At 41.0% G+C, this 27,546-nt stretch overlaps 2 protein-coding genes across 2 annotated transcripts in view; one reads left to right on the top strand and one right to left on the bottom strand.

Annotated features, from left to right (window-relative positions):
- NRGN (neurogranin) overlaps positions 1 to 2,646 on the top strand; it is a 28,555-nt gene extending 25,909 nt beyond the window's left edge. The window contains exon 3 of the mRNA XM_087939010.1: positions 528 to 2,646. The gene's annotated coding sequence lies outside the window, so the exon portion shown is untranslated. The remainder of the gene's footprint in view (positions 1 to 527) is intronic.
- Positions 2,495 to 27,546, bottom strand: VSIG2 (V-set and immunoglobulin domain containing 2). Its single transcript, XM_026718067.2, has 7 exons — positions 27,492 to 27,546; positions 26,024 to 26,187; positions 23,231 to 23,438; positions 17,765 to 17,923; positions 16,558 to 16,677; positions 5,779 to 5,932; positions 2,495 to 4,182 (listed from the first exon to the last, which is right to left on the bottom strand). Exons 1-7 carry the CDS (start codon positions 27,544 to 27,546, stop codon positions 4,041 to 4,043), a joined length of 1,002 nt encoding a protein of 333 aa, XP_026573852.2. The 3' UTR covers positions 2,495 to 4,040.

Here is a 27,546-nt window from a genome sequence, read left to right as displayed (position 1 = left end):
ATAATATCCTTCTTGAGTCCCATTGGATCATCCTTCATCCCAGAAAAGAGGATCAATGACCCTGCATTAAAGCTACCAGGGTTTCCTGGGCAAGCCAAAACAGCAATATCTTGAAAGCAAGGCAGAGCAGAGCAGTTGATAGTTGCCATCTGCTAGTCGGTGACAAGAGCCAAACATCCTCCAAGCCTACACTTCCTCTGCAAATGTTACGTCCCAAATCAGCTTCCACATCTTTCTTCCCTCCCCTCCCCGCCCCACAGACACCCAGTTCTTCAGAGGATGCTTCCTGCACACTCCATTTTTTCCCCTGCCTTTCTCCAAAACTAACTGTCCTTTCCAACCGACATGAACACCAAATCCGTTCCTCATGGGGAGCATCGGGTACAGTCAGTCCAAGCTTGGAGAGACAAATGATTCTTGGCCAGAAGACAAAGTCATTCTTGACTGCCCAGATTGCTATGCAAGTTGTTGTTGTTGTTATCTCAAATACCAGATTCAAGTGTATCTGTTTTTCTTTCCTTCTACAGGGACTAGAGAAGAAATGGAAGGAACCATAGCATCCAGGCGGGTTCCTGCTGGTCCCCTTGAATTCACCCTCTGCTTCCAGAAGAGCCATCCTATTGTCTGAGCACAGGACAGACACGGTCTTTTCTTTTGGACTGATTTTGCTTTCAGAACCTTTACCACTGCCCCTTCTCTTAAGAATACTGGTATCTCTTCTCCCTGCCTTTTCTTCCTGCACAGATCCCAGGATTCCTCTTGGTGCCCATGTCAGTCAAAATATCCACCCCCAAAGAGAGAGACTATATTGGTGCAATATATAATAACTACACCTTTATTTCTTGGTCGAATCCATTGCCCGTTAGGATCTCTTGCTCTTTTATACCTGCTCTTTGATTCTTTGCTATTTCCCATCTACCCAACAGTCCCTGTGAGGCAGTGGGCCTTTATGGCAGAGTCCTGAATTCTAAGCAAGATGGGCAGCGGAGAAAAGCTTTTTTAAATAGATGTGGTTCGGGCTTTTAGGTTTATTTTCATGAGCGGTCAATAGAATTTGAGATAGACGATAAGGTAGTTTAGAAGCATTCTTGCCTTGTCTAATGGGATTGAAGACAGACATAAGCCACTATCCTAGGCCCCAAAACAAGATTCCCAACCTTCATTTTAACAAATTAAATTATAGATTATTTTTACCAAAGTGTAATAGGAGAGAGAAAAATTGATTGGCAATATTATAGGCACTAGCCAATAGATGACACTTTTCTCCCTTGTTCTTCTATACACACTGGGAGAGATCATAACCAACATTCTGCCATACCATCCCTTAATTCACAAATATACGCCCATCCCTCTCCACTCCATTTAAAACATTGTGTCTGCCTTCACCATTGATGGTGGCAAGTTTTGCAAATGCCACAGAACCCTTCAGATAAAGCCTGTTTCTCAGAAATCTCTTTCCATGCTGCCTTCATCCATCGGAAAGAAAGAGAAAAAGCAAATTGTGGTCCACCTCCAGCCAGAAGAAGAATGCCATTCCTTGTGTAGTGCAGACTGGTGTTCTCCCAACCTCCCTCTTGCATGTTGCATGCTAGTTTATTCCATTGTACTCAAGACTTCTATGCCTCCTTTTAGAGATATTGTGTAGATGACTTCCCTTTGATCCATCCAGTCATTGTAGAAATATTCCCTTTCATCAGTGATTTGAAACAGAGATATTATTAATCCTTTGGGTGTCTCTGGTTGTTTTCCTAGTGCTGTGACTTCTTTTTTTCAAACCAACAGTAGCTGTAGGATGGTCACTGCTTCCCAGGACCTTTGAGCCGGGGGACATGGTGACCTCTCAGCTCATTCACTTTTACTATCTGCAATTGGCCTTCAGGCTCGCATGGATCCGAATGGACAATTAGTGGCTAAGATCTTTTTCCCCAGTGTAAACCACTTCTTACAGCCCTAAGTTTTGGGAAGTGCTATTTGTATTCAAACATTTTGACTGCCTGTTTTGCTGATATTATGTTCAGTCTCCCCGCTTCCCCCAATCACTCAAAGCCTCCTGGATCTTGCTTTGATAATTGCACTACAGCTTCAAATGATCCTGTTGGGCTTTATAGATAAGAGGGCTCTAATCTAGCAATCCAAAGAACAGCCCAGGTTCCCTGATTGGCTAGCAGCTGAGAAAAGAAAGACCACCTCAACTTTTTCTTCAGTGCCTCTAAGAGTGCATGTTCATCCATGTTAGCCCTAGGTATAGACAGTCGCTTTATTGCCAGTGGTGCTGGTGGAACTGGAACTGGAGAAAGAGTAAGGTAGAAGCGTTCATGCCAGCATTCTCCTTTGCATTCTCTGTGCCACAAGGAAGAATGGCAAACTCCATTTAGTCAAGTCACTACAAGACACAACGAAGGCCATGTAGGGAATGGCCTTTTCTCATTCAGCCTTCACTTGACTCACGCCCTGTCCTCTCCTCCCACTTGTGAATACTCTCTGCTTGTTTTCCCCTTTTTTCCCTTAGACCTTCACTCTCACCCACTGACAGTTTGGCAGAATCTGCTGCCCGTGTCCTCCTTTAGTATCTCTCTCTCTTTCTCTTTTTGCACGTGGTGTCTTCTACTAAGATGTAATGTCAATAAAGAATGTTGTTATGTAAAACAAGAGTAACGAGGTCTTTAGTAGCAAGTATATATTTTAATTAAACTCTTCCAGGCAGATGTAAAAGGATGACGCTGGGAAGAAAAATGGGGACCTTATAGCAAAAATCAGAATCCAGCAAAGGTCAACTTTCAGAGTTTTTATTTTTATGGAATTCATGGCAATTCCTGCATTAGTAGAATTTGGAACAAGAGATTTGGTGGCTACCTGTAGCAACTGTGAGCTAAAAACTGAACTTTTAATCTCCCATTCAACATTTAAGAACTTTTCCTCTTCATTTCCTGGAGATGGTTCTGAAACATCATTGATCTCCAATTCCACAAGAAGCCTCTTTTAATTGCAAATATCTTTTTTCCCATGGCAACCAAGAAGAATAAGGGACTCTAAGACGATTTAAGAATCAAACAATGTGAGATGCAGAAAAACCTGGACCTAGAGTCCACAATGGGAAGTACCTTTTCTGTTCCCCAAAAGAATCCCTATTGGGATTCTTTTATTAGGGACACAATAAGTCCACATTCTAATGCCACAGCCATTCATTATGATGGGTGAAGGGGCAACAGACTTAAATCGTTATGTTAGCTTTTGATAATGAATAGGAGTTTTGAGTGTTGATATACATCCATACTTTTGTTTTATAAAACTGCAAAGGGACATCTCATCCTATATATGAGGGGAAACGATTATTTGCACTTTTGCATTTATCCTAGATACATGTTAGAAAGTGAAAAAAATGTGTGTAACTTCCATTTCTCTACTTTGCATTTCAAGTCAAGTTCAGGCAATTGTAGTTTTCAAACCATCTCAAACGACAATTTCACATAGAGCGTTTGCAGTATGGAAAGTTGCTGCAACATTCCTCTCTTATGCCGTGTACCCCTTCCCTCACGAGTGACCATGTCCGTTAAAAAGAGCCAGAGATGCAGGTCAAAGAATAACTCCCCAGAAATGAAAGTTAAAACAGCAACTTCCATTCTGGCCCCAGGCATTCACCCCATGAAAAGTGGGGAGCAGAGGAATCTACAGTACTTCTTCTGTTGAACCACATTCTTACTAGCATAGGAGATAGAGACTGTTGCAGACTCAGTCTAGCTAAGAAATAACAAATAAAGTTGAAAATCAGATTTTTTTCCCTTTTTTATGCAGATGGTTACATTTTCTTGTCCTAACCGGTCCAAGGACACATACCAAAAGCAAACAGTACCAAGCAAACTTCACCATCAAATAAAACTTAACTTGAAGGAAAGTAACTTAACAGATACTAATGGAGCAAACGGATTAGGAGTGGTAGGTAAAGGCCACACAACACAGTTGGGATGAGTTCTTCAGATGAACCCTACTTTTGCTGCAGTAAAACAAAGCTGGCCTTTTAAGGGGAAAACAGAAATGCAAATTTAGATTATTAAGTTCTTTAGGTGGGATTTGGTTGTGCTTGCTGATCCAGGTCTAGAAGAGACATTTTCCAGGAGTTGGTTTTCTGATTTACTGTCCCTTCTCTCCTCGGGGTTGAAGATTCCAGGAGCTGTGGCGTCCTCCCTTGAGAAAGAGAGAGAAAGAGAAAGAGAGAGATTAGTTGACATCCAGTACTTTAGGTTTTAATCTTCCAAGAAACTCTGATTTTCAACCGTTTTTTAAAAGATATGGTTAGCTTTAAATATTGGTTGGCTTCCAGCTCTTTGTGAGTTGGAGAAAGCTATACAGTATTCTCTATACTTCCTACTGATCTGCTGATATCAACGTTCTTCACAGGTGCTACCACCACATATTAACTGAAGAAATAGGCAAAAAAATATTCAGAGGCAAATGATATTGTTTCAGTCCAATATGTATTCAGTCCAAATGATATTGTTGCTCAAAGAAAGCAGAAGCATGATGTTTCATCCTATGTACCAAAGATAAATTTAAAGACTGCTTTGTGCTGCTCTCTCATCAAATATTAGGAAGATGTATGATCCCAGCTCTGGTTTCCCTCATTTAGATTTATCTAAAGTTAAGTCAATTTTAGGTTTTCAATATCTATTTGTTTTTTCCCCTTTTAACCAGTTAGCTTCATCTATTGAAGGCTAGCACAAAATAATCCCCCAGGAAAGCAGACACGACATGATAGAATGATCTGAGTAGCAGCACATGAACAGATGGGAGGTTATTTTTCATGCATGCGTCTTCTCACAAATTGAAGGAACTGCCAAATGATGGGTTTCCATAGTGTCTAAATTAAAACTATCATGCAAGAGCTTCATCCTTTTTTTCTCTTTACAGACTTACTCTAGGGGGGAAACGATCGAGGAAGTGATAAGAAAAGACAGGTGATTTTCTGGCAGTTTTTGCACAACCTAATGTGGAACAAGTTTTATTTATTGTCTTATCAAAACTTCATTTGATTTTCCTTTGGCAACTCAAAGTGCCTAGGTGGGAATCTATCACGCTAGGAAGCTGAGGAAACATCTGGTAGTCACAAGCAAATCTACTTCCAAACTATTCCTAACAAAAGGTCCATGGGCATTCCATGGAGTCACCAAGAGTTGAACTTGACTCAAAAGGCATGTTGCATTTAAGACAAATGATGCTGTGTTGTTGCTTTTAATTCCTTGAGTTAAGGAGTCAGAAAACCCCCTAATGGGCTAAATACCACCAAGAGGTATGCATCAGATCCAGAACTACCTACTGCCAGATCCATGACTCATTCATTGAAAATCCCAATCAACATGGTTAATACAAATGCTTTTAGAGGTGGGAGGAACTAGGATGCAAGGGATTACTAATTGCCTTGCTTACAGGCAGCTAATCAAATTTTTCTTTCCTTTAGGAATCAATAGATGAAGTGGGTGCATTTAAAAATTGCAAAAGAGAGACTTCCTTTCATTCATTTCTGTGATGAATTCCATTTAAAGTTGCCAAAGCAAGTCTTTAAATTAAAGCTTGAACTTTTTCTGTGGAACAAGAAGGAAGAAAATTCTATTCTCTTGTCTTCTGGAATTCACACATTTCAACCCAGAGGCCATTTGGTGAATTTGGCAACATGCATTTTCCCAGCAGCCTTGGGGATTCTGTGGATCGAAAGTAGGGAACGCATAATAAAAACTGATAAACAGAAAGGAGCAAAGCCAAGATGACTTGGGCAGCAGTTCTCACCTTATTTCATTTCCACTGTACTCAGACTGCGGCTTCTTCTTAGCCAGCCTGTTTCTCCTGTAGCGCAAGATGTAGAGGACAATGGCTCCAAGCAGGAATAGGGCTAAGATGGCCCCAATAAGGGCGCCTGCAACTGCCCCAGCTTTTGAAACGCCTACTTGTCAAAACACAGGAGACAAATCACCTGTTAAGGTTAGACTCTGAAACTCCAACAATGAAATGAAAATGTCTTAGGTTGTAGAATATGCAAAAAAGTTGGTGTTTTGCAATGTTTTTTCTTTAAATGCAGTTGCATAAAAGTGGAAATTCAAAAGTTAAATAATTTTCCATAAACCATATTCTATTTCCTATGAGGGAGGGAGGGAGGGAGGGAGGAAGGAAGGAAGGAAGGAAGGAAGGAAGGAAGGAAGGAAGGAAGGAAGGAAGGAAGGAAGGAAGGAAGGAAACCTATCACATTCAGTCAAGCAAGGTTCCTAGGCCTTTACAGAAAGCTTTTCTCACCAATTTATTTTTGAAAGGAAAGAGTTGAACTGATTTTCTCCTGTATCCAAATACAGCACTAATTTTACCTGCTAAAACAAAACATTGCATCCTAGGACATGGATAAACATCACAATTCCAGAGGAAATCTTGTGGGGTTCTGCTCTAGCTACTCTTGTTACAGAGGGGAAGGGGAAGGAAGAGAAGGGAAGATGAAAGGGAAGGAAAGATGGAAAAGAAGGGAAGGGAGAAGAGAACTTCAAGAGGAGAACCAATGACGAAGATATCTGCTTTTCAATAACTTTGTGGCTCTTTTCCCATGCTTTACACTGAGATGTTGTTACAGGTGCCTGTTCTATTGTAAGAATGAGAATTTGTTATATCCAGCCTTGGTTCATGCATTTATTGTGACTCGTGAACACCGGTCAATTTTGTATTTATTTTTTATTTCATCATTTTTAATTTTTTTTAACAATGTGCTTCCCCACGCCCCCTGTTAGTGGTGTAACTTTATAAATTCCATAAACAAACAAACAGATTTCAGTGCATTGAAAGCAACCGTAGAGACTCCAATTTTGCTCTCATGTGGTTTGGAGTTAAGCTACCATTTTAAAAGAAATCCACGGAATAAGAAATGTTGGATACTTCAACCTTATTTCACTCCATCTAATATTTTATTGTATTCATTTGTTGTTGTGGTGTTGGTTGTTGTTGTTGTTGTTGTGCAGCTGTTAGCAGATATTTTGCATGGCAATTTCACCTCCACTACCCATTTTAAAATTCACTGAAGGCCCATAAACTTAATCTTATACCCCAATAGTACAGAGAAATCTGAATTTTTTAATGTTCTCACATAGTAGGTTTTATCTGTGTCTATTTTAGGGACTGTTCTCTATTTTTCCCACTTCCACTCGAACTGTCTTTCTTATATATTCCCCACCATATGATAGCGGTATAGATGCTTAAAATATTGTTTCACACCATATGGCGTTTCCAAACTGCTTTGCTTTTATAAACCATTCATCTTCAAAATGTATTTGGAAGACGAGTAAAATAAAGATCTCACTTTCTCAACTTCCCATAGCTTTTCTTCTGCCATATTCTAACAGAAATGAAATTTATTTTTATTAAGAAAATGCACACCTTGCTTTTCTGCTAATGTAAATACTCAAGGCAGCTTCCAATCAGATAGCATGCAGAGATTTGAAACATGCCAGGAAACAGAATACAGAATAACAGAGTCAGAAGGGACCTTGGAGGTCTTCTAGTCCAACCCCCTGCTCAAGCAGGAGATGTTATATCATTTCACACAAGTGGCTGTTCAGTCTTTTCTTAAAGACCTTCAGTGACGGAGCACCCACCATTTCTGAAAGCAAAGAGTTCCACTGGTTAATTGTCCTCACTGTCAGAAATTTTTCCTTAGTCCTAGGTTGGTTCTCTCCTTTTTCTTTTGTTTTGTAAATTTTATTTGAGTTTTCACAAAGAGAAAAAAAATACAAATAAAACATCTTTTTTGAAAGCAGCATAATCCCGGTTACATTTCTTCGTACAGACACAAATTCAGGTTCATGCTCATTTTTATATTCTGTTCCATACCTTATTACTATTTTACATTTTCTGCATAGCTTCTCCCCTCTTTTAATTTTCTCAGTTTTATTTTAATTATCTCACCTCAATTCAAATCATTGTATTTATATTTTTTGTCTGTCCTGTTTCCATTATCTATTATCTTTTCTCATTAAACAAAAGTTCTCCTGTAGTTACTGATTGGAGTATGACGCCTTTATATCTTTTCCCTAAAGTTGTAACATTCAATATAATACATAACTTCCATTCGGATTCTGCTTGGTACATCCTTAAAATACACACTGTATTCTTAAAAAAAGAAAAAAATTATAAATGTATATAATTAAAACAACATTCCCTTCCAATTCAATTCTATCATTAATATTAATATTCATTAAAGTCTTAACATCTTTAACATTACTTTTCAATTAAATATCATACTTCTATGGGAACAATTATAAGCTTTCCATAGTTAATTCCCCCCCCCATTCACTTATATTTTTTAAATCATTAACTAATTAAAATGTTCCCATTCCTTCCTAATTCAATTTTCTCATTTATTTTATTTCACTTATTTTATTCACAAACATTTCACTAAATTACACGATTTTATCCCTCATTTTAATCATATGTTGTTTCCAATTTTCTAAAGTTATTTCTATTACTAATATAACAATACAATCTTATGTACCTTTACAGAATCCCTTTTTCAGTTAGATTTTTACCCATTATCTCTAAGTAGGTCCTGTTTCTCTATATCTTGCTCTGGTCCTTTGTAACTTCTTTTCCTTTCCTTCTTCCCTCTCTTCTTCTCTCTCCCCTTTTTACCCCCTTGTCTCTCTACCTCTATTTCTCTCTTCTGTATTCCCCTTTTCTGTTGCTTTCCAATATTATACTTATTTTTCGAATTATTTTTCTTTTCTTTGGTTGGTTTTTTAAGTCTTAAATTCTCCATTCTCTTTCCCCACTTTCCTTGTTCTTCCCCACATAGAATTACTTGTTCATTAAAGATGCCTTCTTCTTTGTCCCAGTCTTCTTGTTTTGCAGTCTTTTCTTGTTGTTTCTCATAGTTCCAAATCTCCATTTCTAAGAATTGAAAAACGAAGCCAAAAGAACCTTCCCTTCTTGTGCATGTTCTTTGTACTTTTTAAGTTCCATTTTCAATTCATCCAGAAGTGGTGCCATTGTATAAATTTTTAAACAACCACCCAATTGATTTTAGTCATTCAAATATAATAACCAAAAATCCAAAGATCACCAAATAATCCAAATACACGCAAGCTGTTTCTTTTTTGCTCTTTTTTTCACTTTCTCTTCCTGGGGTTACTATTTAGTTGCAAAGTTTCAGTTAAAATGTATCTTTTAGAAGTCTTGTTGAAGTTTTACTTTAGATTCTTTTTAATTCCAGGCAGTCTCCTCCCTCTTCCAGATCCTGCCCTTATTCTTTTTCTCTCCCTTCCTGCTTATGAAAAAGAAAGTTTTTAATGTCCAGAAATCTTCATTATCCCTTTGGCATTTTGTTTTATTTTCAGCTTAATTGCCTATTGATGTCAAAGCAGATTTTTCCGATTTCTTATTTAAGTCTCTTAGTTGTCAGTATAGGGAAGGAGAGAGAAGGAAAAAAAAGCCAAACCTTTCCCTTTTCACTTTCCTTAGCTGCTTCCGACTCTTCTTTGGGAGCGATGTTATTTTTTGTAAGTTTAAATTCCAGGGTACCTTGGTTGTTGCTTTTACAATTTAACCTGGTCAGCCAAAACTTTCACTTCTTATCTTCCTCCTGCACATTCTTTTCCAGTCGAGTTCTCCTTTGTGGTGGCCATTTCTGACCACCGCTGCAACTGCCTTCGGGAAAGGGAGTAATGGCCAGCTGAGGAGGAAAGATGCGGCTCCCCTTGACCCTGCTGGCAGTCTCCCCCCTCTTCACCACCTCTACAGGGTGGCTTAGCCCCGAAATCATCCGGCTCGGGTCACTCCAGCGGCGAGCCCAGACAGAAACCACACACGATCGCAGATTTCTGTCTGTCGCTTAATCCCTTCAAACTGGAAGTCGGTTGGTTCTCTCCTTGATTGGTTTCCATCCATAGCTTCTTGTCCTGCTTTCAGGTGTTTGGTGAATAGGTTGACAATTTTGAAAGTCTTCTAGCCCAACCTCCTTCTCAAGCAGGAAAGCCTATACTATTTCAGACAAATGGCTGTTTAACCTCTTTTAAAAACCTCCAGAGATGGAGCAACTTCTGGAGACAAGCCGTTCCACTGATTAATTGTTCTCACTGTCAGAATGTTCTCCTTCATTCTAGATTGGATCTCTTTTTGTATATTTCAAGCCCAATGGAGTGAAGATCAAGACCCATATTAAAATCCATATCAATTAGAAACCATTAGAAACCTGGCATTTGGAATGTGTGTTTTCCTGCTACTGGAGATGTGAGGACCAAACACATCTCTCTAATTTGAACATTGCATAGTTTGGATGTAAATATAGGAGATGACCCTTCCACTCACAGTAAATCAAGTTTCTAGCAGTGTTACAAATCTACTAAAAGATTTCTCCTAATGGTTTAAATAACTGGCAGGTCCATCTTTGGAGATACAGAAGCAAACCCTCAACATGACCACTCAGGGCTTTTTAAAAATGACACCATCGACACCTTAAGTTGTGTCCACTTGGCAATTGCTAACCAGTGGAAATACTCCAGTAAAGATTTTGTGCTTTACTGAAACTTGCACATGGCGGTGGCCAGGCCAGTGCCTCTTGCACTAACACAACCTTCAGACAGTTTACAAGGATACTTCCTATCTCCTACTCTAGATAAATAGGTTGCACTTAAAGTTGTGAGAAGCAAATCTCAATCTAAAAACTTATTTTGAAATAAAGTGCACATTTACTCATTTTATCTCCAGTTTGATGTCACGGTATAAATGTATAATCAACACGTGTTTCCTTCACCTGGAATTCATTTTGCTGGATAGGTGGTTCTTCTTCTCAGTGGCTGCTTGATGATTGGAAATCACCCAGCGAGGCCTATTTTTGTACCCCATATTAGGGATGTTTCTGCTTCAAATTAAACAAGCAAGCCTATGCAAAGAAAATTAACATGTCAAAGAATAGGCTGAGCATCTTATCTCTGGCCCAGCACAGCTGGGATTTTGATATAGTAACAGCACTTAGACTTATATACCACTTCACAGTGCTTTTCAGCCCTCTCTAAGGGGTTTACAGAGTCAGCCTATTGTCCCCAATAATCTGGGTCCTCATTTTACCGACCTTGGAAGGATGGAAGGCTGAGTCAACCTTGAGCTGGTGAGACTCAAACTGCCAAACTGCTGGCAGTCAACAGTCAGCAGAATTAGCCTGCGATACTGCATTCTAACCTCTGCACCTGATATGGGATCAGTTTCAAAAATGATTGCATGTGATGAGATTCATGTCATTGTCGTTGGGATGGGAAAATGTTGGGATCAAAAATGGACTTCTTACTAGTAACACAGACTGCATATCAACTTCCAATCCGATTTTTCCCCTAGCACAACAAACTCTTTTCATTTTTATGAAATTGATCTTGAGTTGAGTCGAGCTGAATTGTGTTGAGCTGAGCTGAGTTGAGTTGCATTGAGTTGCATTGCATTGAGTATTGTATGAATATCTCATACATTCATGATGAAGCTGGGAGATCTTGGAAAGCCACTGATGTCCCATTGATTTTCATGGTTGTGCTGGTAGGTCATCTCTTGCTCCTGTGGGCCCAGAAGTTCCATTGCTAAGCAAGGCAATTGTTGTGGGTTGCACCTGAATTTACAACCTTTTTTTGCCAAGCAACAAAAGATTGTTAAGCAAATCACTGCAACTGATAAATAAATTGTGCAATTGTTAAGTAAATCCAGCTTCTCATTGACTGGCTAGCTGGGAAGGTTGCAAATGATGATCCCATGACTCCAGACATCATCCCTACATGCCAGTTGCCAAGCACTTAAATTTTGCTCCTCTGACCATGGGGATGTCATGATGGTTGTAAGTGTAAGTCACTTTTTTTCAGGGCTGTAGTAACTTTGAATAACTGCTAAATGAACAGCTGTAAATTCTTGTACATAATCCATATCTCCAGAACATGATTTAAGCCAAGACTAAAGAGATTAAGATCCATTTGGTGTGATTAAAGGGATGTGAGAATACATTCTAAACCTTGAGATACTAGCAGAAGGCAGGTTTGCTGTGTGTGTGTGTGTGTGTGTGTGTGGTGTGTGTGAACATGTGCAGATGTGTGTCTTCATCCTTTCCCTATGCTAGTTCCCAATTTAAGCTACCTCCCACCAGAGTTGTCATTACTCTACAAACTTGAAATCTTGTTGTCAGGAGCCAAGGTGAAATGCTTCTTTTCTCTCCCCGTGGAGAAAAGCTATAATTATATACGCTAATTTAACTTTATTCTCTCATATCATCCGAGACTTTTATCCCTTGAGATTCTTCCAAGTCCTAAAACACACCTTTGAAAAACAAACTGTAACACAGACCTCTGCTTTTGAAAGGAATCCTTGGTTTTCCTACGATTGCCTTCTCCTTCCCATCTCCCTCCCTTCGGCAAGCTGGAGTAGTTCCACCTCCCAGGCACTGAGCTCTGCTTCTAATTTCTCCTTCCAGTTGCTGTTCAGCGAAGAAGAAACGAGGCTTGAGAGGGGGACGGGGGCGGGGGGGGAGCTGTCCACGGAAATGAGAGCTAATTAATGAGAGGAACTGACCTGAGTGGGAGGCGAGTTAGAAGAAAAAAGGGATATGAGTCGTTCAGGCAGAATTGGAAGACTGAAATAATCCACAAATTGCTTAACGGTGATCAAGGAACGGAACTTGAATGGACAATGATTGAATTCCAGAGTATTTTTTGGCACTCGAAAAAAATCCAAATCAATAATAGTTCTCCTCCTCCTCCTTCTCTTCTTCTTCTTTTTCTTCTTCTTCCTCCTCCTTCTCCTCCTACTCCTCCTCCTTTTCTTCCTCCTCCTCTTCCTCCTCCTCCTCTTCTCTTCTTCTTTTTCTTCTTCCTCCTCCTCCTCTTCTCCTCTTCCTCCTCCTTCTCCTCCTCCACCACCTCCTCCTCCACCTCCTCCACCACCTCCTCCTCTTCTTCCCCCTCCTCTTCCTCCTCCTTCTCTTCTTCTTCTTTTTCTTCTTCTTCCTCCTTCTTTTCTTCTTCTTCTTCCTCCACATTCTCCTCCTCCTCTTCCTCCTCCTCCTCCTTCTTTTCTTCCCCCTCCTCTTCCTCCCCCCTCCTCCTTCTCTTCTTCTTCTTTTTCTTCTTCTTCCTCCTTCTTTTCTTCTTCTTCTTCCTCCACATTCTCCTCCTCCTCTTCCTCCTCCTCCTCCTTCTTTTCTTCTCCTCTTCCTCCTCCTCCTCCTTCTCTTCTTCTTCTTTTTCTTCTTCCTCCTCCTTCTTTTCTTCTTCTTCCTCCTCCTCCTCCACCTCCTCCTCCACCTCCTCCATCACCTCCTCCTCCTTTTCTTCCTCCTCCTCTTCCTCCTCCTCCTCCTCCTTCTCTTCTTCTTTTTCTTCTTCTTCCTTCTCCTTTTTTTCTTCTTCCTCCTCCTCCTCTTCCTCCTCTTCCTCCTCCTTCTCCTCCTCCACCACCTCCTCCTCCACCTCCTCCACCACCTCCTCCTCTTCTTCCCCCTCCTCTTCCTCCTCCTCCTCCTTCTCTTCTTCTTCTTTTTCTTCTTCCTCCTCCTTCTTTTCTTCTTCTCCTCCTCCTCCTCCTCCTCGAATCACTGTAGTTGTTAAGTCAGTAACATAGTTGCTAAGTGAATCTGGTTTCCCCATTGACTTTGCTTGTCAGAAGGTCCCAAACGGTGACCGTGAGACCCCTGGGACTCTGCAAACCATCCTAGATAGTAGTCAGTTGCCCAGCTTTGATCACATGACCACAGGGATGCTGCAATGGGTATGAATAGTCATGTCATTTTTTTCAGTGCCATTGTAACTTCAAACAGTCACTAAACGAACTGCTGTAAGTCAAGGGCTACCTGTACTGTGATGCCCAACCTCAAGAGTGAGAGAGATGGAGCAGAGAGGTATCCAACCCATTGAGAACACAGCAGCTCTTTCATACAAGATCTTGGAAAGGGATGGAAACTGCAAACCATCAAAGGCAAAGATATATATTAACAGATTAACAGAGTTGGAAGGGGCCTTGTAGGTCATCTAGTCCTGACCAAGCAGGAGACCCTATGCCATTTCTGACAGAGGGCAGTCCAGTCTCTTCTTGAAAGCTTCCAGTGACGAAGCTTCCTAAACTTCTGAAGGAAAGCTGTTCCATTGGTTGATTGCTCTCACTGTCAGAACATTTCTCCTTATTTCCAGGTTGAATCAGTTTCCATCCATTATTCCTTTGTCTGGCCTTCAGGTGCTTTGGAAAACAGGTTGGCCCCCTGGTGGGCAAAAGTGGGAGGAGGAAACAAATGAGCAATAAGCTTGTATGGGGAACAGATAGGAAATAGAGGCGGGGGAGGGGAGAGAACAGGGAGGAACAGTTGCAGAATTTGGATATGGCCACAGAAAAGAAGGACTAGGAATGACACGATAGCAGTATTCCAGTACTTGAGAGGCTGCCACAAAGAAGAGGGGGGTCAATTTATTTTCCAAAGCATCAGAAGGGAAGACAAGAAACAATGGATGGAAACTAATCAAGGAGAGAAGCAACCTGTAATTAAGGAGAAACTTCCAAACAGTGAGGACAATCAACCAGTGGAACAGAAGTTGCCTTCAGAAGTTGTGGGTACTTCATCGGCGAAGGTTTTTAAGAAGAGACTGGACAGTTGCTTGTCTGAAATGGTATAGTTCTCCTGGTTGAGCAGGGTGGTGGACTAGAAGACCTCCAAGGTCCCTTCCAGCTGATTGATTCTGATTGAAGCACGGAACCAGTTTGTGCCAGCTCTCAAGGCCAGGCATCCTGAGATTGGAATGTGGACTAACCTCAAACATCTCAGCGTTCTCAAAACACTGACACAGGTCTTCATCGGCTGAAGATGGACTGGCTATGTGGGGAAGGCTGGGATGAGGTTCTTGTAACCTGTAACTTGTAACCTGTTTCATGTGGGAAATTTAGTTCTAGCCTGACTTTGCTGCAACCTGCATCTTTTAGTAAAAGAACCTATCACACTTCAACGAAATGGAGTTGAGGGTTTTTTGCTTTCCTAAAGAACCTAACTGGAGCAAGTCTGACATTCTGCTACCCAATGATAAAAAAAATTACTTGTTGTGAAGGGGAAAAGGAAGAAAGATACAGGCTGGAAAACTGCTCTTTGAGATGCTAGCCTGCCAATAGAAAGCTAGCACACCAAAGATCAGTAAAATCTTAGCCTTGCTGGATTCTCTCTTGGAATATTTTAACATGTCGCTGTCTTTTTTTCAGCTTTCAAAGCAACCTGCATGGGTTGCAGTCCATGAAAAGTTTCACAGTTTATCTCTTTTGCTAGAATGTCTAACTGAGGCCAAGAAAAACTGGGGCAGGAGGGAGAGGGGCAGGTCAGGTGGTGCCCTGGAGTACTCCGAAAACCATGGATGCTGCCACAAAAGCTCACCGTGATCCCTTTCCCGCCCAACTTCATTTGATTTTCAAGATTCTTTTCCCTTAAACAAAACAAAAATAACGGGGACCTAGGATGAAGCAAGAGAGGGATGTGGTGGCTCAATGGCTAAGACGCTGCGCTTGTCGATCAGAAAGGTCAGCAGTTCGAATCCCTAGCGCCGCGTAACGGAGTGAGCTCCCGTTACTTGTCCCAGCTTCTGCCAACCTAGCAATTCGAAAGCATGTAAAAATGCAAGTAGAAAAATAGGGACCACTTTGGTAGGAAGGGAACCGCGTTCTGTGAGTCTTCAGCATTTAGTCATGCTGGCCACATGACCATGGAGATGTCTTCAGACAGCGCTGGCTCTTTGGCTTCTTAATGGAGATGAGTAGCGCCTCCTAGAGCCAGAAACAACTAGCATGTATGTGTGAGGGAAACCTTTACCTTTTTAGGATGAAGCAAAGCCAATTTCCAGTTTTTAGCATACATAAGAATGCCTCTGGACTGTCCCAAATGTCTCCAGAATATTTTTAGAAAATCAAAACAGTGAGTAATGGTCGCTCGACCTGTGGTTGGTACTGTGCCCCTCTGCCCAGAAAGCCTGAGCAAAAAATGCATATAAAGGGTGTGTCACTAGATGGCACTATAAACATGTAGAGATTTCGCTGGAACAATGAGAATCTTTGTGCAGACTGAGTAATCAACTCAAGGTTTAATGGATAGGATCAAAGGACCAGGACTTCTTTTAAAGAATGGGAAGGGGCAATCTATAAGGGCCAAGACCCAGTGAAATGCATTAAGATCTAGATCCTTATAAGCTTATAAACCTAATAGACAGAATGGCATTACTGCCCAAAATCTAGGGGAAAAAATCCAAATCTTTTATGAGAAGCTGAAGTTAGGTGTTTACTTGCTACTTCCATTCACAAATTTTTCCTAATCGAGTTACCAAATTAACCCATTTGTAATATATAGAGAACCATTCACAAAACACACCTAGTAAGCCACAAAAACAAAGCCAAGGTTAAAACTATTCTGACTTAATAAGATATGCAAATACCTGCTGTTAAGTTTCTAAAGAAGCTGGTTAAGAGTCTTGCATGAAAAGATCCTTACCGTTATCAAGTCCTCTGAAAGATTAACAAAAAGAGTTCCTTGGTGTACTGACAAGTCCTCACCTGTCACATGGAGGGAGATTTGGCAACTCTGGTGTCCAAACTCATTGGTGGCAGTGCAGCGGTAGGTACCAGACAATTGAAGTGTGAGGTTGGTCAATACGAGAGTTCCCTTTTCTTGGTCTGGGGAAAGGAAACCAAAATAGAATAAGAAAGTAACTCCCAACCGAATACCTGTTCAAAGGGTTGAACTAGGGAGTTCTTGGTGCTCTTGACCTTAGTGTTCTTGAGCTTGCTGGTGGCTTGCAGACATTTTATTACATGACTAGGTAACTTCATCAGTGCTAGTGAGTGTGGAGTTTGCTGCCTGTTCAACAGTTTGCCCTGCCAGGGCTGGATGGAGTGCCAAGCTTCTAGGAATTCCTTAGTGTTCTTGGATTTGGCTTAGTTTAGGAAAGCCAGGTTTCCAAGTTGGAACAATGGTTGAATCTGTCCGTGTGTTATGAGTATTATAAGTTTTCATTGGGGCTACTTGGTCTTTTGGTTTATTTAAGATGTTTACCTAAGACGTACTTAACAAAAGACCTAGCAGCCCTAGAAGAAAAAAACACAGCATAAGGACTCTAACAGATATTAGGTAGGACAGACGGGTAGAAAGACTAGCAGAGCACATCCAGTAACATCCACTTGCACTCAGAAGACATGATAAAAATAAGGGGGGAAAGTTGTTATTCCAATCCAGCCTTTGCTGAGAACGTCCAATAACTTGAGAAGGCCAATTTGAAAATACAACCTGAAGAACAGATTTTCCCAGCCTTATGTTGGAACTACACACCCAAAGACTACAACATTCTGAAAGAATTATCATTCCTTAATTGACCTTTCTCTTGTGGAATAATTTCCCCCTTAATAACAGTACGGGGAAGATCACTATGTTAATAAAGTTGTTATGGGGAACATTATTCCATAAAGTTCTTCCATAATTGAACACATCTAGCTCCACATCTTCCACTTGTTTTGATCAAATACCTGGAGCCTCCAAACCCATTTCCTTAAAATGGTTATCCCCAGTAACTCAGAAGAGCATTTATACTCATAGAGCAGGTCAATGTTGGTTAAACCCACAACAAGCTGACAGATAGTCCATCTGTCTCCTGTTTGCAATTATACCAGTGTGCTTGGTTTACAATCATCCATCCACCCATTCACCCATCCACCCTACTTTCTGCTTCAGCATGACCTTTACCAAGGAATACTGCCCTTCACCTACTTTGCACCATGTGGGAAGTAGGAAGTGGCTGTTTAGAATCCAGAAGAGTCCAAGAATAAATCGGGGAAGGCACACCTTCAGAGGAACTGCAGGAGAAGGTGACATCTGATCCAATATGTCCAGAGGTGGACCCTTTACAGACTGGTGTGGATGGTGGCACTGATGAGAAAGGATGAATTCAATACCAGAAACTCAAGGAAGTCAAAATATGTGGGTGATACAGATCCTTTTGCTTCTAAGGTTGAAGAGCTTGACTCAGACATCTCTTTAACATCACAGGAGTGTCAAACTCAAGGCCCACGACTGGATCCAGCCTGCGGGGTGCTTAGTTCTGGACCACGACCCCCCCGGAAACAGCAAAGGACTGGCCCACAGTGCCTCTGCCAATGAAAATGGAGCTGAGAAGGGCCATATGCGGCCATCTTGGGCTCTGTTTTAGGCCGCAACGGCCTCCTGTTGTCCTCTGCCACTGAAAACGGAGCTTGGGGAGGCTGTGCATAGCCCTCCTGGGCTCCGTTTTTGCTGGTAGAGGGTTGCAGGAGGCTATCACAGCCAAAAACGGACCCTCGAGTGACGTTAAACTGGCCATGCCCATCCTGGCCACTGCCCCCACTGCCTCCCAAGGTCAAACATAAGCCTGATGTGGCCCTCAATGAAATTGAGTTTGACGTTTGTGTTCTAGAACTAGTTACTATCTTGGTAGACATGTAAAAACACTAAATGTTTTGAATACAGTACAAATACATACACGATAGAGAAAAATTTTAAGATTACTATTCAATTGAAGCCAGAACATTTCCTTTTAGGACTGATGGATACCCAATTACAAAAGATTCATGGAAGATAATTTCAATATAGGATTGCCGTGGCAAGATTATTATATGTAGGAAGATAGAAAGATGTGACACTACCCATCAGTGATGAATGGTGGGTGAAATTGACAGAACTTGCTGAAGTAGCCAAACTGACTTCTTTAATTAGAGAAAGATTATTACTGGCATTCCTCAATGACTAGGAACTCCTTATGGACTTTTCATATTAAAAAGAAAACAATTTTGTGATTTATGGTTCTAATGATTTTATATAATATTTTATATTATATAAATAATATAAATATTATAGAAATAAGGAAAATATGATGCAATCTCAGAGACAGAGGGGTTTTATATATATACAGAAGCCTGATGATGGCAGATGAAATTCTGCCGAAACGTTGCTACAACTTTAAAAGCACAACTACAATGACGTGGGAAAATACCCGAACAAAGCTGAATACCATACATACATACATACATACATACATACATACATATTTGTTTTTGTAGATTTTCATGGGTACAGGTATGTAGGACTAGGTGTTTTCGGGTCTTTTCCCGTGTAAGATTAAGAGTATCTTGGAGACGTTTTGGTGAGGTCTAGCTGACAACGACCACCTGAGAACAGAACTACACATCCTCACTAATGTATTAATTTCCAACGGATTCCAAAGAAACACTATCACCAATCTAATCTGAAAAGAGATACCCCCCAAAAAACAAGACACAGAACAAGACAACAGCATTGCACTCCTCCCTACATCAAAGGCACCACAGACAAAATCAGCAAAAATTTCCACAAACACAATATCAGGATAGCCTTCAGCACTGACCAAAAAATAGCCAACATCCTAAGAAACCCCAAAGACAAGATCCAGCTAGAAAACCAAGGAGTTTATGAAATACCATGCAACAATTGCCCAGCCACATACATTGGACAAACCAACAGGAGAATAAATGCACGCATCGCAGAACACAAAAATGCAGTCAGAAGAGAAGAAAATACTTCCTCCCTCTTCCAGCACCTTAAAGCCACAGGACATGAAATTAATTTCAAAGGAACCAAATTAATATCCAACACTGAACACTCCAGCAAGAGAATAATCAGGGAAGCCATAGAGATAGAGAAACACCCCCATAACATGAATAAATGGGACGATACCTCCTGCCTACCAGACATCTGGAAACTAGCCCTCACCAACAAATGAGTCCTAGCCATGAAAACCAACACCAGACCCAAAACAACACAGGACACCACCGCCAATCCCCCTCATCAGATCCAGGCCCAAGCCCATCCTATAAACGAAAGACAACCACTATCCAGAAAACAGACCATGGCTGCTGCACCAGCTGTCACACCCCCTGACCCCAAAACCAAACAAGCTGACACACACCAAGAACAAAGACCCAGACCCCAAACCCAAACCCAGACAAAAACCCAGAATAATACATCACAGCCACCCACTCAGGATATCACATCAGAAAACTCAGGAAATTACACCACAAGAACTCAAGAAGTTGCAACACAGCAAATGACCCAGGATATCACAGCACAAGACCAAGGATACCACAGCAATAAATCTCACACAACCCATTGCTCAAGCCGTTATTACACAGGAGGCTAATGGAAAAAAGATCAAAAGACAAAAAACCCAGAAGATTACAACGCAGGACCCAGGATACCACAACAAAAGAACTCACAAGCCCATCACATAACCATTACCCAAGCCGTTAAAACAGGAGAGGCTAATGGAAAAAAGATCACTACAAAACAAACGACCCAGGAGATTACAGCACAAGATCCAGGATATCTCCACAACAAAACTCACAAGGCCATCACACAGCCCATTATACCAACATCAACTCCATCAACCAATCAAGGGGCAGCAGCATAGCCAACCAGCCCAGCACACCAGCCCCCACCACCAGTATTTATAAAGAGATGGCAGCTCCGATCACACACTGCTTGCACTGGCACAAAGCCGAAAGCACCAGCCTGAGGATGGCGAGTGGGACCTCACCGAAACATCACCAAGATACTCTTAATCTTACACAGGAAAAGACCCGAACACATCTAGACCTATGTATGTATGTATGTATGTATGTATGTATGTATGTATGTATGTATATATGTATGTATGGTATTCAGCTTTGTTCGGGTATTTTCCCATGTCATTATAGTTGTGCTTTTAAAGTAGTAGCAATGTTTCAGCAGAATCTCATCTGCCATCATCAGGCTTCTGTATTGTGTTCATCACCAGAAGCCTGATGATGGCAGATGACATTCTGCCGAAACGTTGCTACAACTTTAAAAGCACAACTATAATGACATGGGAAAATATCCGAACAAAGCTGAATACCATACATGTAAGTACCTTCAAAAGCTTAAGAATATATATATGTATATGTGTGTGTGTGTGTGTGTGTGTTTGTGTGTGTGTATACACACACACACACACACATATATATACATACATACATATACATATACAAAAACTTAAGAATATATATATATATTCTTAAGTTTTTGTATATGTATATGTGTTGTGGCTCCGAGTCCTGAGTCTGCATTGTTAGAAGAAGAGGACTCGGAAGTTGAGGAGGTGGAATTGGGAATGCCTTCCTCCCCAGGACCTTCCTCTTCAGCAATGCCTTCCTCCCTGATTATGCCTCAGGTTTTGGCAGATAACTGAGAGGGACAGCCTGAGGCTAATCAGGAGGAGGAGGGCATATCAGAGCCCTCCATATCTGACAGAGAATTAAGCAGACGAATGCTGGCTTGATGCTAGGCAGTGTCGCAGGAAAAAGTGTGAGCTGCTGCGTAGGAGGCGTGGACGAATGAGAGAGTGAACTGAGTCATGGAGACACACCCCACAGGGGATAAAAGTGGGTTTGTTTTCTCTGAAAACTCTGTACGGGACAAAGTGTGAATTTTTTGTCGATCTTTGGTGTATATTGAAAGGTTCCACGATTGATGTTTCTGGTTATATTGTCGGACTTGGCAGGCAACGTGTGTGATACTGCCAAGAACATTGCCTGCTTAAAGGAATTAACTCTGTAAATACTGAATCTTCTTGCCTGCCTGTATTCGGTCGGAGTTTGGGACTTCTCATCTTCCTTGGAAAGGTGAGACATAACATATATATATATGTGTATATGTATATGTATTTGTATTCATGTCTTATGTTATTTTCTGTTGAAAGGACATATTGACATGAAATCAATCTAACCTTTGCTCTTTGCTTCTGTTAAAGAAGTTGCCTGTATTATTTTGCTAAGGATGGGAATCATTTGTTTGGAATTCATTCTGTAAGAGAATTTTATTTATTCATTTTTTCATTTTTTATTTTTTAATTTGGTTTGTCAATTGCTTACAAGATAATTGGTATAAGTAAAAACCTAGTTATGAATACATGGATACATATAAGAAAAATAAAAGAGAAACAATAGGACAGGGACAGTAGGCACATTGGTGCGCTTATGCACACCCCCTATAGGCCTCTTAGGAAAGGGGTGAGGTCAATAGTAGACTTGTCTGGTTTTCTCGCCTCTGCAATTTGCTTCAGAGCTAGACACATCCTTGGAAACAATTCCCAGGAACATCCTGCTCCATAGATAGGGAGTAGGGGGGAGGCTGCCTAGGAGCACGAACACAAAAGGACCAGGGATACTGTGTAAAATAACGAAGTACGGAAAGAGCACGGACAAAGAACACTCCATGGACAAGGAAGGGGAGGATATGGGCAAGACATTGCCCACATTAATAGTGAACGTCTCCAATTGGATAAACTTTGTTTCTATCAGCGTAAAATGTATATAATACTCTGAGTCCCTCTCGCAGGGTGTGGCTATTCCTTACATGCATTTTGTCTGTATGTTTCGGACACAGTATTCACCCAGACATTTTGCTTTGGCCAAAGAATAAAAAAACTTATTTTTGCCAGCCTCGTCTCGCGTCTCACTCTTTGGCATCTCCGTGGCTAGGGGAAATTTCTGGGACCTTACACTGTTATTTTTCCTTTTTATTTCCTTTTTTTCTTTGTCTCTTTTTTCCCTTTTTTTCTTTCTCTTTTGGTTTCACATTTACTATTTTTTTCTTTGAATTTATTTCTTATTCCATATATAAAATCTTTACATTAAAAAGAAAAACTACCTAAAAATAGAACTACTGACTACCATCAATCTTTGATCAGCAAACTCCTTCAGCCTTGCCTGACCTGGTGGCCTTGTCTGGGACATAGCTGACATCTGTATCCTTCTCAGTTGCTATGTATATTCAACGTTCCCTAATAAGCAGACTTCCACATCTATTGGAAAACCATAGTCATATAGCCCTTAACTAACAAAGCCATAGAGAATTGCCTGTTCCAGAACTTTCTAGGCCTGATGGACTCTAATCCGCATCACTCACAGCCAGCAGGTGAGGGTGTCTACCTCCCACAATTAAATGCATTTGTCAAACAGCTTTGACAGATGCCTTTATTTATGAGATTCAGAATAAAACATTTTGGGTAATGATCAAGACAATTTTACCTGCTTGCAACTCAAACTGATGAGCCCTAATCTCTGTCCCTCTTATGCAATGAATAAAAGAGCTACAACTGTGTGCATGCCAACCAACTCAACATTAAAAATAATAAAATGGACTTACTTAAAACAACGAGATTCACAAGCCCAGTACCAGTGCCATCAAAATCTGGAGGGTTATTCACTTCGCAGATGTAAGTGCCAGCATCCGATGCACGGATGTTGTTCAACTGGATGGAAGCATCTCCCAGCGTGGGAGGTTTATGAAGGAGGCTTAGTCGGTCAGCCTGCCTGCTTGGTTTGTAGAGCACATCATTTGCAAAATACAGAATCTGTAATGAGATGGGACCTTTGTACCAGGACTACCTGTACGAAGACTCAGTACAGGTAGTCCTGGACTTACAATCAGAGGTGGTATTCAGCAGGTTCTGACCAGTTCTGGAGAACCAGTGGCGGAAATTTTGAGTAGTTCAGAGAACCAGCAAGTACCACCTCTGACTGGAGATTTTACAGTATCCTTCCCCTGCCATGCCCCCAAAGCCACGCTCACAGAACCAGTAGTAAAAATAATTGAATCCCACCACTGGTCCAGATGCCTTTTGGAAAAGCACCCGTGTGACAACAACCATGATCTGGATGATTGAGAATCTCCATAGACAGGAATTAGGCAAATTTCATATTCAGTTTCTGACTTCCAATCTTAAATTCATTCATTTTTGCCTCAATTTGCAAATATCCTTGCAAATTGTTTGCAAAAGCAATCATGAAGACATGTATACATTTCCACATATACTTTTTACAATATTCTTGTTTATCTGGATCAGAGGTGATATTCAGCAGGTTTTGACCAGTTCTGGAGAACTGGTAGTGGAAATTTTGAGTAGTTCAGAGAACCAGCAAATACCACCTCTGACTAAAGATTTTGCAGTATCCTTCCTCTGCCATGCCCACCAAGCCATGCCCACAGAACCAGTAGTAAAAAAAACTGAATCCCACCACTGCTTGCAACAATTCATTTTGTGACCTGATGTCTACAACAGCTACAACAAAAGCTACAACAGCACTGAAAAAAAAGTGACTGTTTTTTCACTGTTGTGACCTTTCCAGTATCCCCATGATTCTGTGATCAAAATTCAGCAACTGGTTCATATTTATGACCATCACTGTGTCCCAAAGTTTTATGATCTCCTTTTGTAACCTTCTGACAAGAAAAGTCAATGGGGAAGCCAGATTCACTTAACAATCAGGTTACTAACTTATTAAATGCAGTAATTCATTTAACCACTGTGGTGAGAAAGGTCATAAAATGAGGCAAAATCCATTTAACAAATGTCTCACTTAACAGAAATTTATTTGGAGCTCAATTGTGGCTGTAAGTTGAGGACTACCTATAATTTGAAAGACTCTCTCTGTTCCTTAAAATATCTATACTGTGCCAACATCCATTGTTCTCTTTTTATAAAATTCCTTCCACTGCAGAAGAGGGTGAATGAGGATTTGTACCTTATCTGCAAAATGTTTTGAGTATTTTTTTTTAATGTATGATGTATCAGAACAGATTTCATAATTGCAGATCTGGGAAGAACTGGCGAAGCGGTTGTTTTATTCCATATTTTTCCATCACTCTAAAGCCATCCTAGTTATTCATGTTTCCCAACCTGAAAAATTCCCATGAGACTCAGGGTGGACTGGGCTGGATGAATTTTAGATTTATGTATTTATTTTTGGCAGGAGGCATCTATAAGATAAAAATTTGGAGTGATCCACCTTCCCACATCGGCAGTTTTTTCCTCTTGAATTTCCATGGCATAATTTTGTTCCATTTTCCAGGAGTCCCGGGAAGGGTTAAGGGTGGGAACAAAAGTGTTTCCATTCCCATCCCTTCCTTTTTCAAAATTCCCAGGTCCCACTGCTGAATTTTAATTATTTTGCTATCTAATTTTGGCAGCCCAATCTGGAGGTGCCCTGAAAGCTGCAAAGACGACGATGGAGCCAGTGGTGGGATTCAAATATTTTTACTACCGGTTCTGTGGTTGTGGCTTGGTGGGTGTGGCAGGGGAAGGATACTGTAAAATCTCCAGTCAGAGGTGGTATTTGCCGGTTCTCCGAACTACTCCAAATTTCCGCCATCAGTTCTCCAGAAGTGGTCAGAACCTGGTGCATATCACCTCTGGATGGAGCTGATGAAGAAGTGACTGAGGGGGTAAGTAGACCACCCCTCCTTTAGCATGTTCCCACCATTTTTTTATGGAGAGGAACTCATGATCTTCAAGAAATCTAGAACATTTTAACCAATCAATTTAATTGGGAGTAAGTAGGGGTGAAATTCAACGGCCTCACACCTCACAGGGACGATTTGAATCGGTTGGCCCCGCCCATGCCCACCCACCTTCTCCCTTTTAGAGACTGAGTCCCACCAAGCCACACCCACCAAGCCACGCCCACAGAGCCGGTAGATGAAAAATTTGAATTTCACCCCTGGGTGAGGACAAGAAGAGTAAAATTTGGGGGTGCAGTGGTTACAATGCAGTATTCCAGTATTGCCCACTGCTGGGAGTTTGATCCTGACTGGGTAAAGGTTAACTCAGCCTCCCATCCTTCCGAGGGCCCAAATTGTTGGGGGCAACAGGCTGACTCTGTAAACCGCTTGGAGAAGGTTGTAAAGCATAGTGAAGCAGTATATAAGTCTACGTGCTATTGCTATTTCTCCTTCTCTGCTTTGCATCTTTTGCACCTCTGTCCCATCCCCCATTATTTGGAGGCCACGTGGAGTCTTGTTGGTTTTACGCTAGTGCTAATTTTAGAGCCAAAATTCAAGCGAAATGTTGTGGATTTACTTCCCTTCTTCTTCCTAACCCTCCCTATATACTTCCTTCACCCTCTGTTTCCGAGCAAATTGCCCCTGCTCTCGCTTCACCTGCGTTCCAGCATCAGGGGCCGTTGAACCAGCGGCAAACCTCCATTCCAAAACAAAGCTTTTGCCAACGGATGTTTTGTAGTGACAAGGAATTTCCACATTTGAACCTTTCTGTTGCATCACTGGATCGCGTGGCACAGTCACCTCCACACACACCCCACAGTCTGTGAGGGGAATGGAAAAGAAATGTTCAGAACACAGAACAATGGGGTTGGAAGGCATCTTGGGGCTCAAGCAGGAGATCCTACACCATTGTAGGCAAATTGCTGTCCAATCCCTTCTTAAAAACCTCCAGTGATGGATCGCCCATAACTTCTTGGAGGCAAGCTGCTCCACTGATTAATTGTTCTCCTTGACAGGAAATCTCTCCTTAATTCTAGGTTGGATCTCTCTTTAACAAGCTTCCATGATTCCTGCTCTTCCCTCAGGAGCTTTGGAGAATAAATTGACTCTTTTTTCTCTGTGACAGCCATTCAAGACTGCTGTCGTGTCACCCACTAGTCCTTCTGTTAGACTACACATATGCCTGTCCAGTTTGGGCCTTGAATTAGTGCCTCTTTCTTTCTTAAGGTGCTAGTTTTAAGAAACTGTGCAGTTTCTTAATGGCGTGATCTTATCTCCTTGTATTAGTATGCAATTTCCTTCCATTTAATAGCACAGTCCTGATTCTGAGTCATTCTAACCACAACCTTTTCATTGTTGTTGAGAGTTGATTCCATCCCTTTGGGAAATCAGATTGACCCAGTTCAACGTTTTGCTTTAATTTCATTTTTAAATCAATTTGGAGAAAACCAACCAACCAACCAACCAATTATAATTCAAATCATCAAATCTATTCAGAGACATCCAATTTGATTCAATACTGTTATTTTGTTTTCTGACTCAGACCCAGGATTTTGCTAAACAACCACATGAAAGTGATCGCAAAATCAAGTCAGGTCATGTGGTGACCCACTTAATGACCACAATGCTCTATGATGGAAACTCCATCAAGTTAACTGAAGACTATCTATACCAAGTATTCTTCTACAACTGCTATTAATGTCAATCAAAATAGAAGGATTGGTGCTTTGCTATTTCAAATGCTTTGCTATTTCATTGCAAATGTTTGATACACTTTATAAAGCAGTAGTAAGGGTTTTATTACCAGGTGAAAAACATAAATGTCAAGCTATCTTTGCCTGCAAAACTGAGGAAAAACCTTCTCAGCTTCTTCTATTGGGCCTGGGTCATCAAGGAGTACTTGAAGATTGTACAGTCAACCTCACAAGGTGAAAATTGCTTCAAGTGCAAGTCTCTCTCTCTGTCTGTCTCTCTCTCTCTCTCTGTCTGTGTGTGTGTGTGATTCTGGGCAAGAAATGATATTATCTTTTCATATTGAATTGCACATAAAATAAATTATAATAAAATCATGGTACATTTAAAGCGGACTTACAATAAATTCTAATTATGAATCTAAGGTACTTACTAAGAGACCAAATGAAGAACAGGAAGCAGGGAACTCGATATTTCCAAAAGACCAT

The sequence above is a fragment of the Pseudonaja textilis genome, chromosome 9, assembly GCF_049901715.1.
Source record: "Pseudonaja textilis isolate UNSWEBS1 chromosome 9, rPseTex1.2, whole genome shotgun sequence".
In the NCBI taxonomy this organism is placed as follows: Eukaryota; Metazoa; Chordata; class Lepidosauria; order Squamata; family Elapidae; genus Pseudonaja; species Pseudonaja textilis.
This window is presented reverse-complemented; position numbering and strand designations above follow the sequence as displayed.

Coding starts and splice junctions, on each gene's coding strand:
- VSIG2 (XM_026718067.2), bottom strand. CDS start 27,546: ATGGTCTTTTGGAAATATCGAGTTCCCTGCTTCCTGTTCTTCATTTGG. Junction 26,188..27,491: donor GTTCTTCATTTGGTCTCTTA/GTAAGTACCTTA, acceptor TTCCCCTCACAG/ACTGTGGGGTGTGTGTGGAG. Junction 5,933..16,557: donor AATCTCCCTCCATGTGACAG/GTGAGGACTTGT, acceptor TTTGACAAGTAG/GCGTTTCAAAAGCTGGGGCA.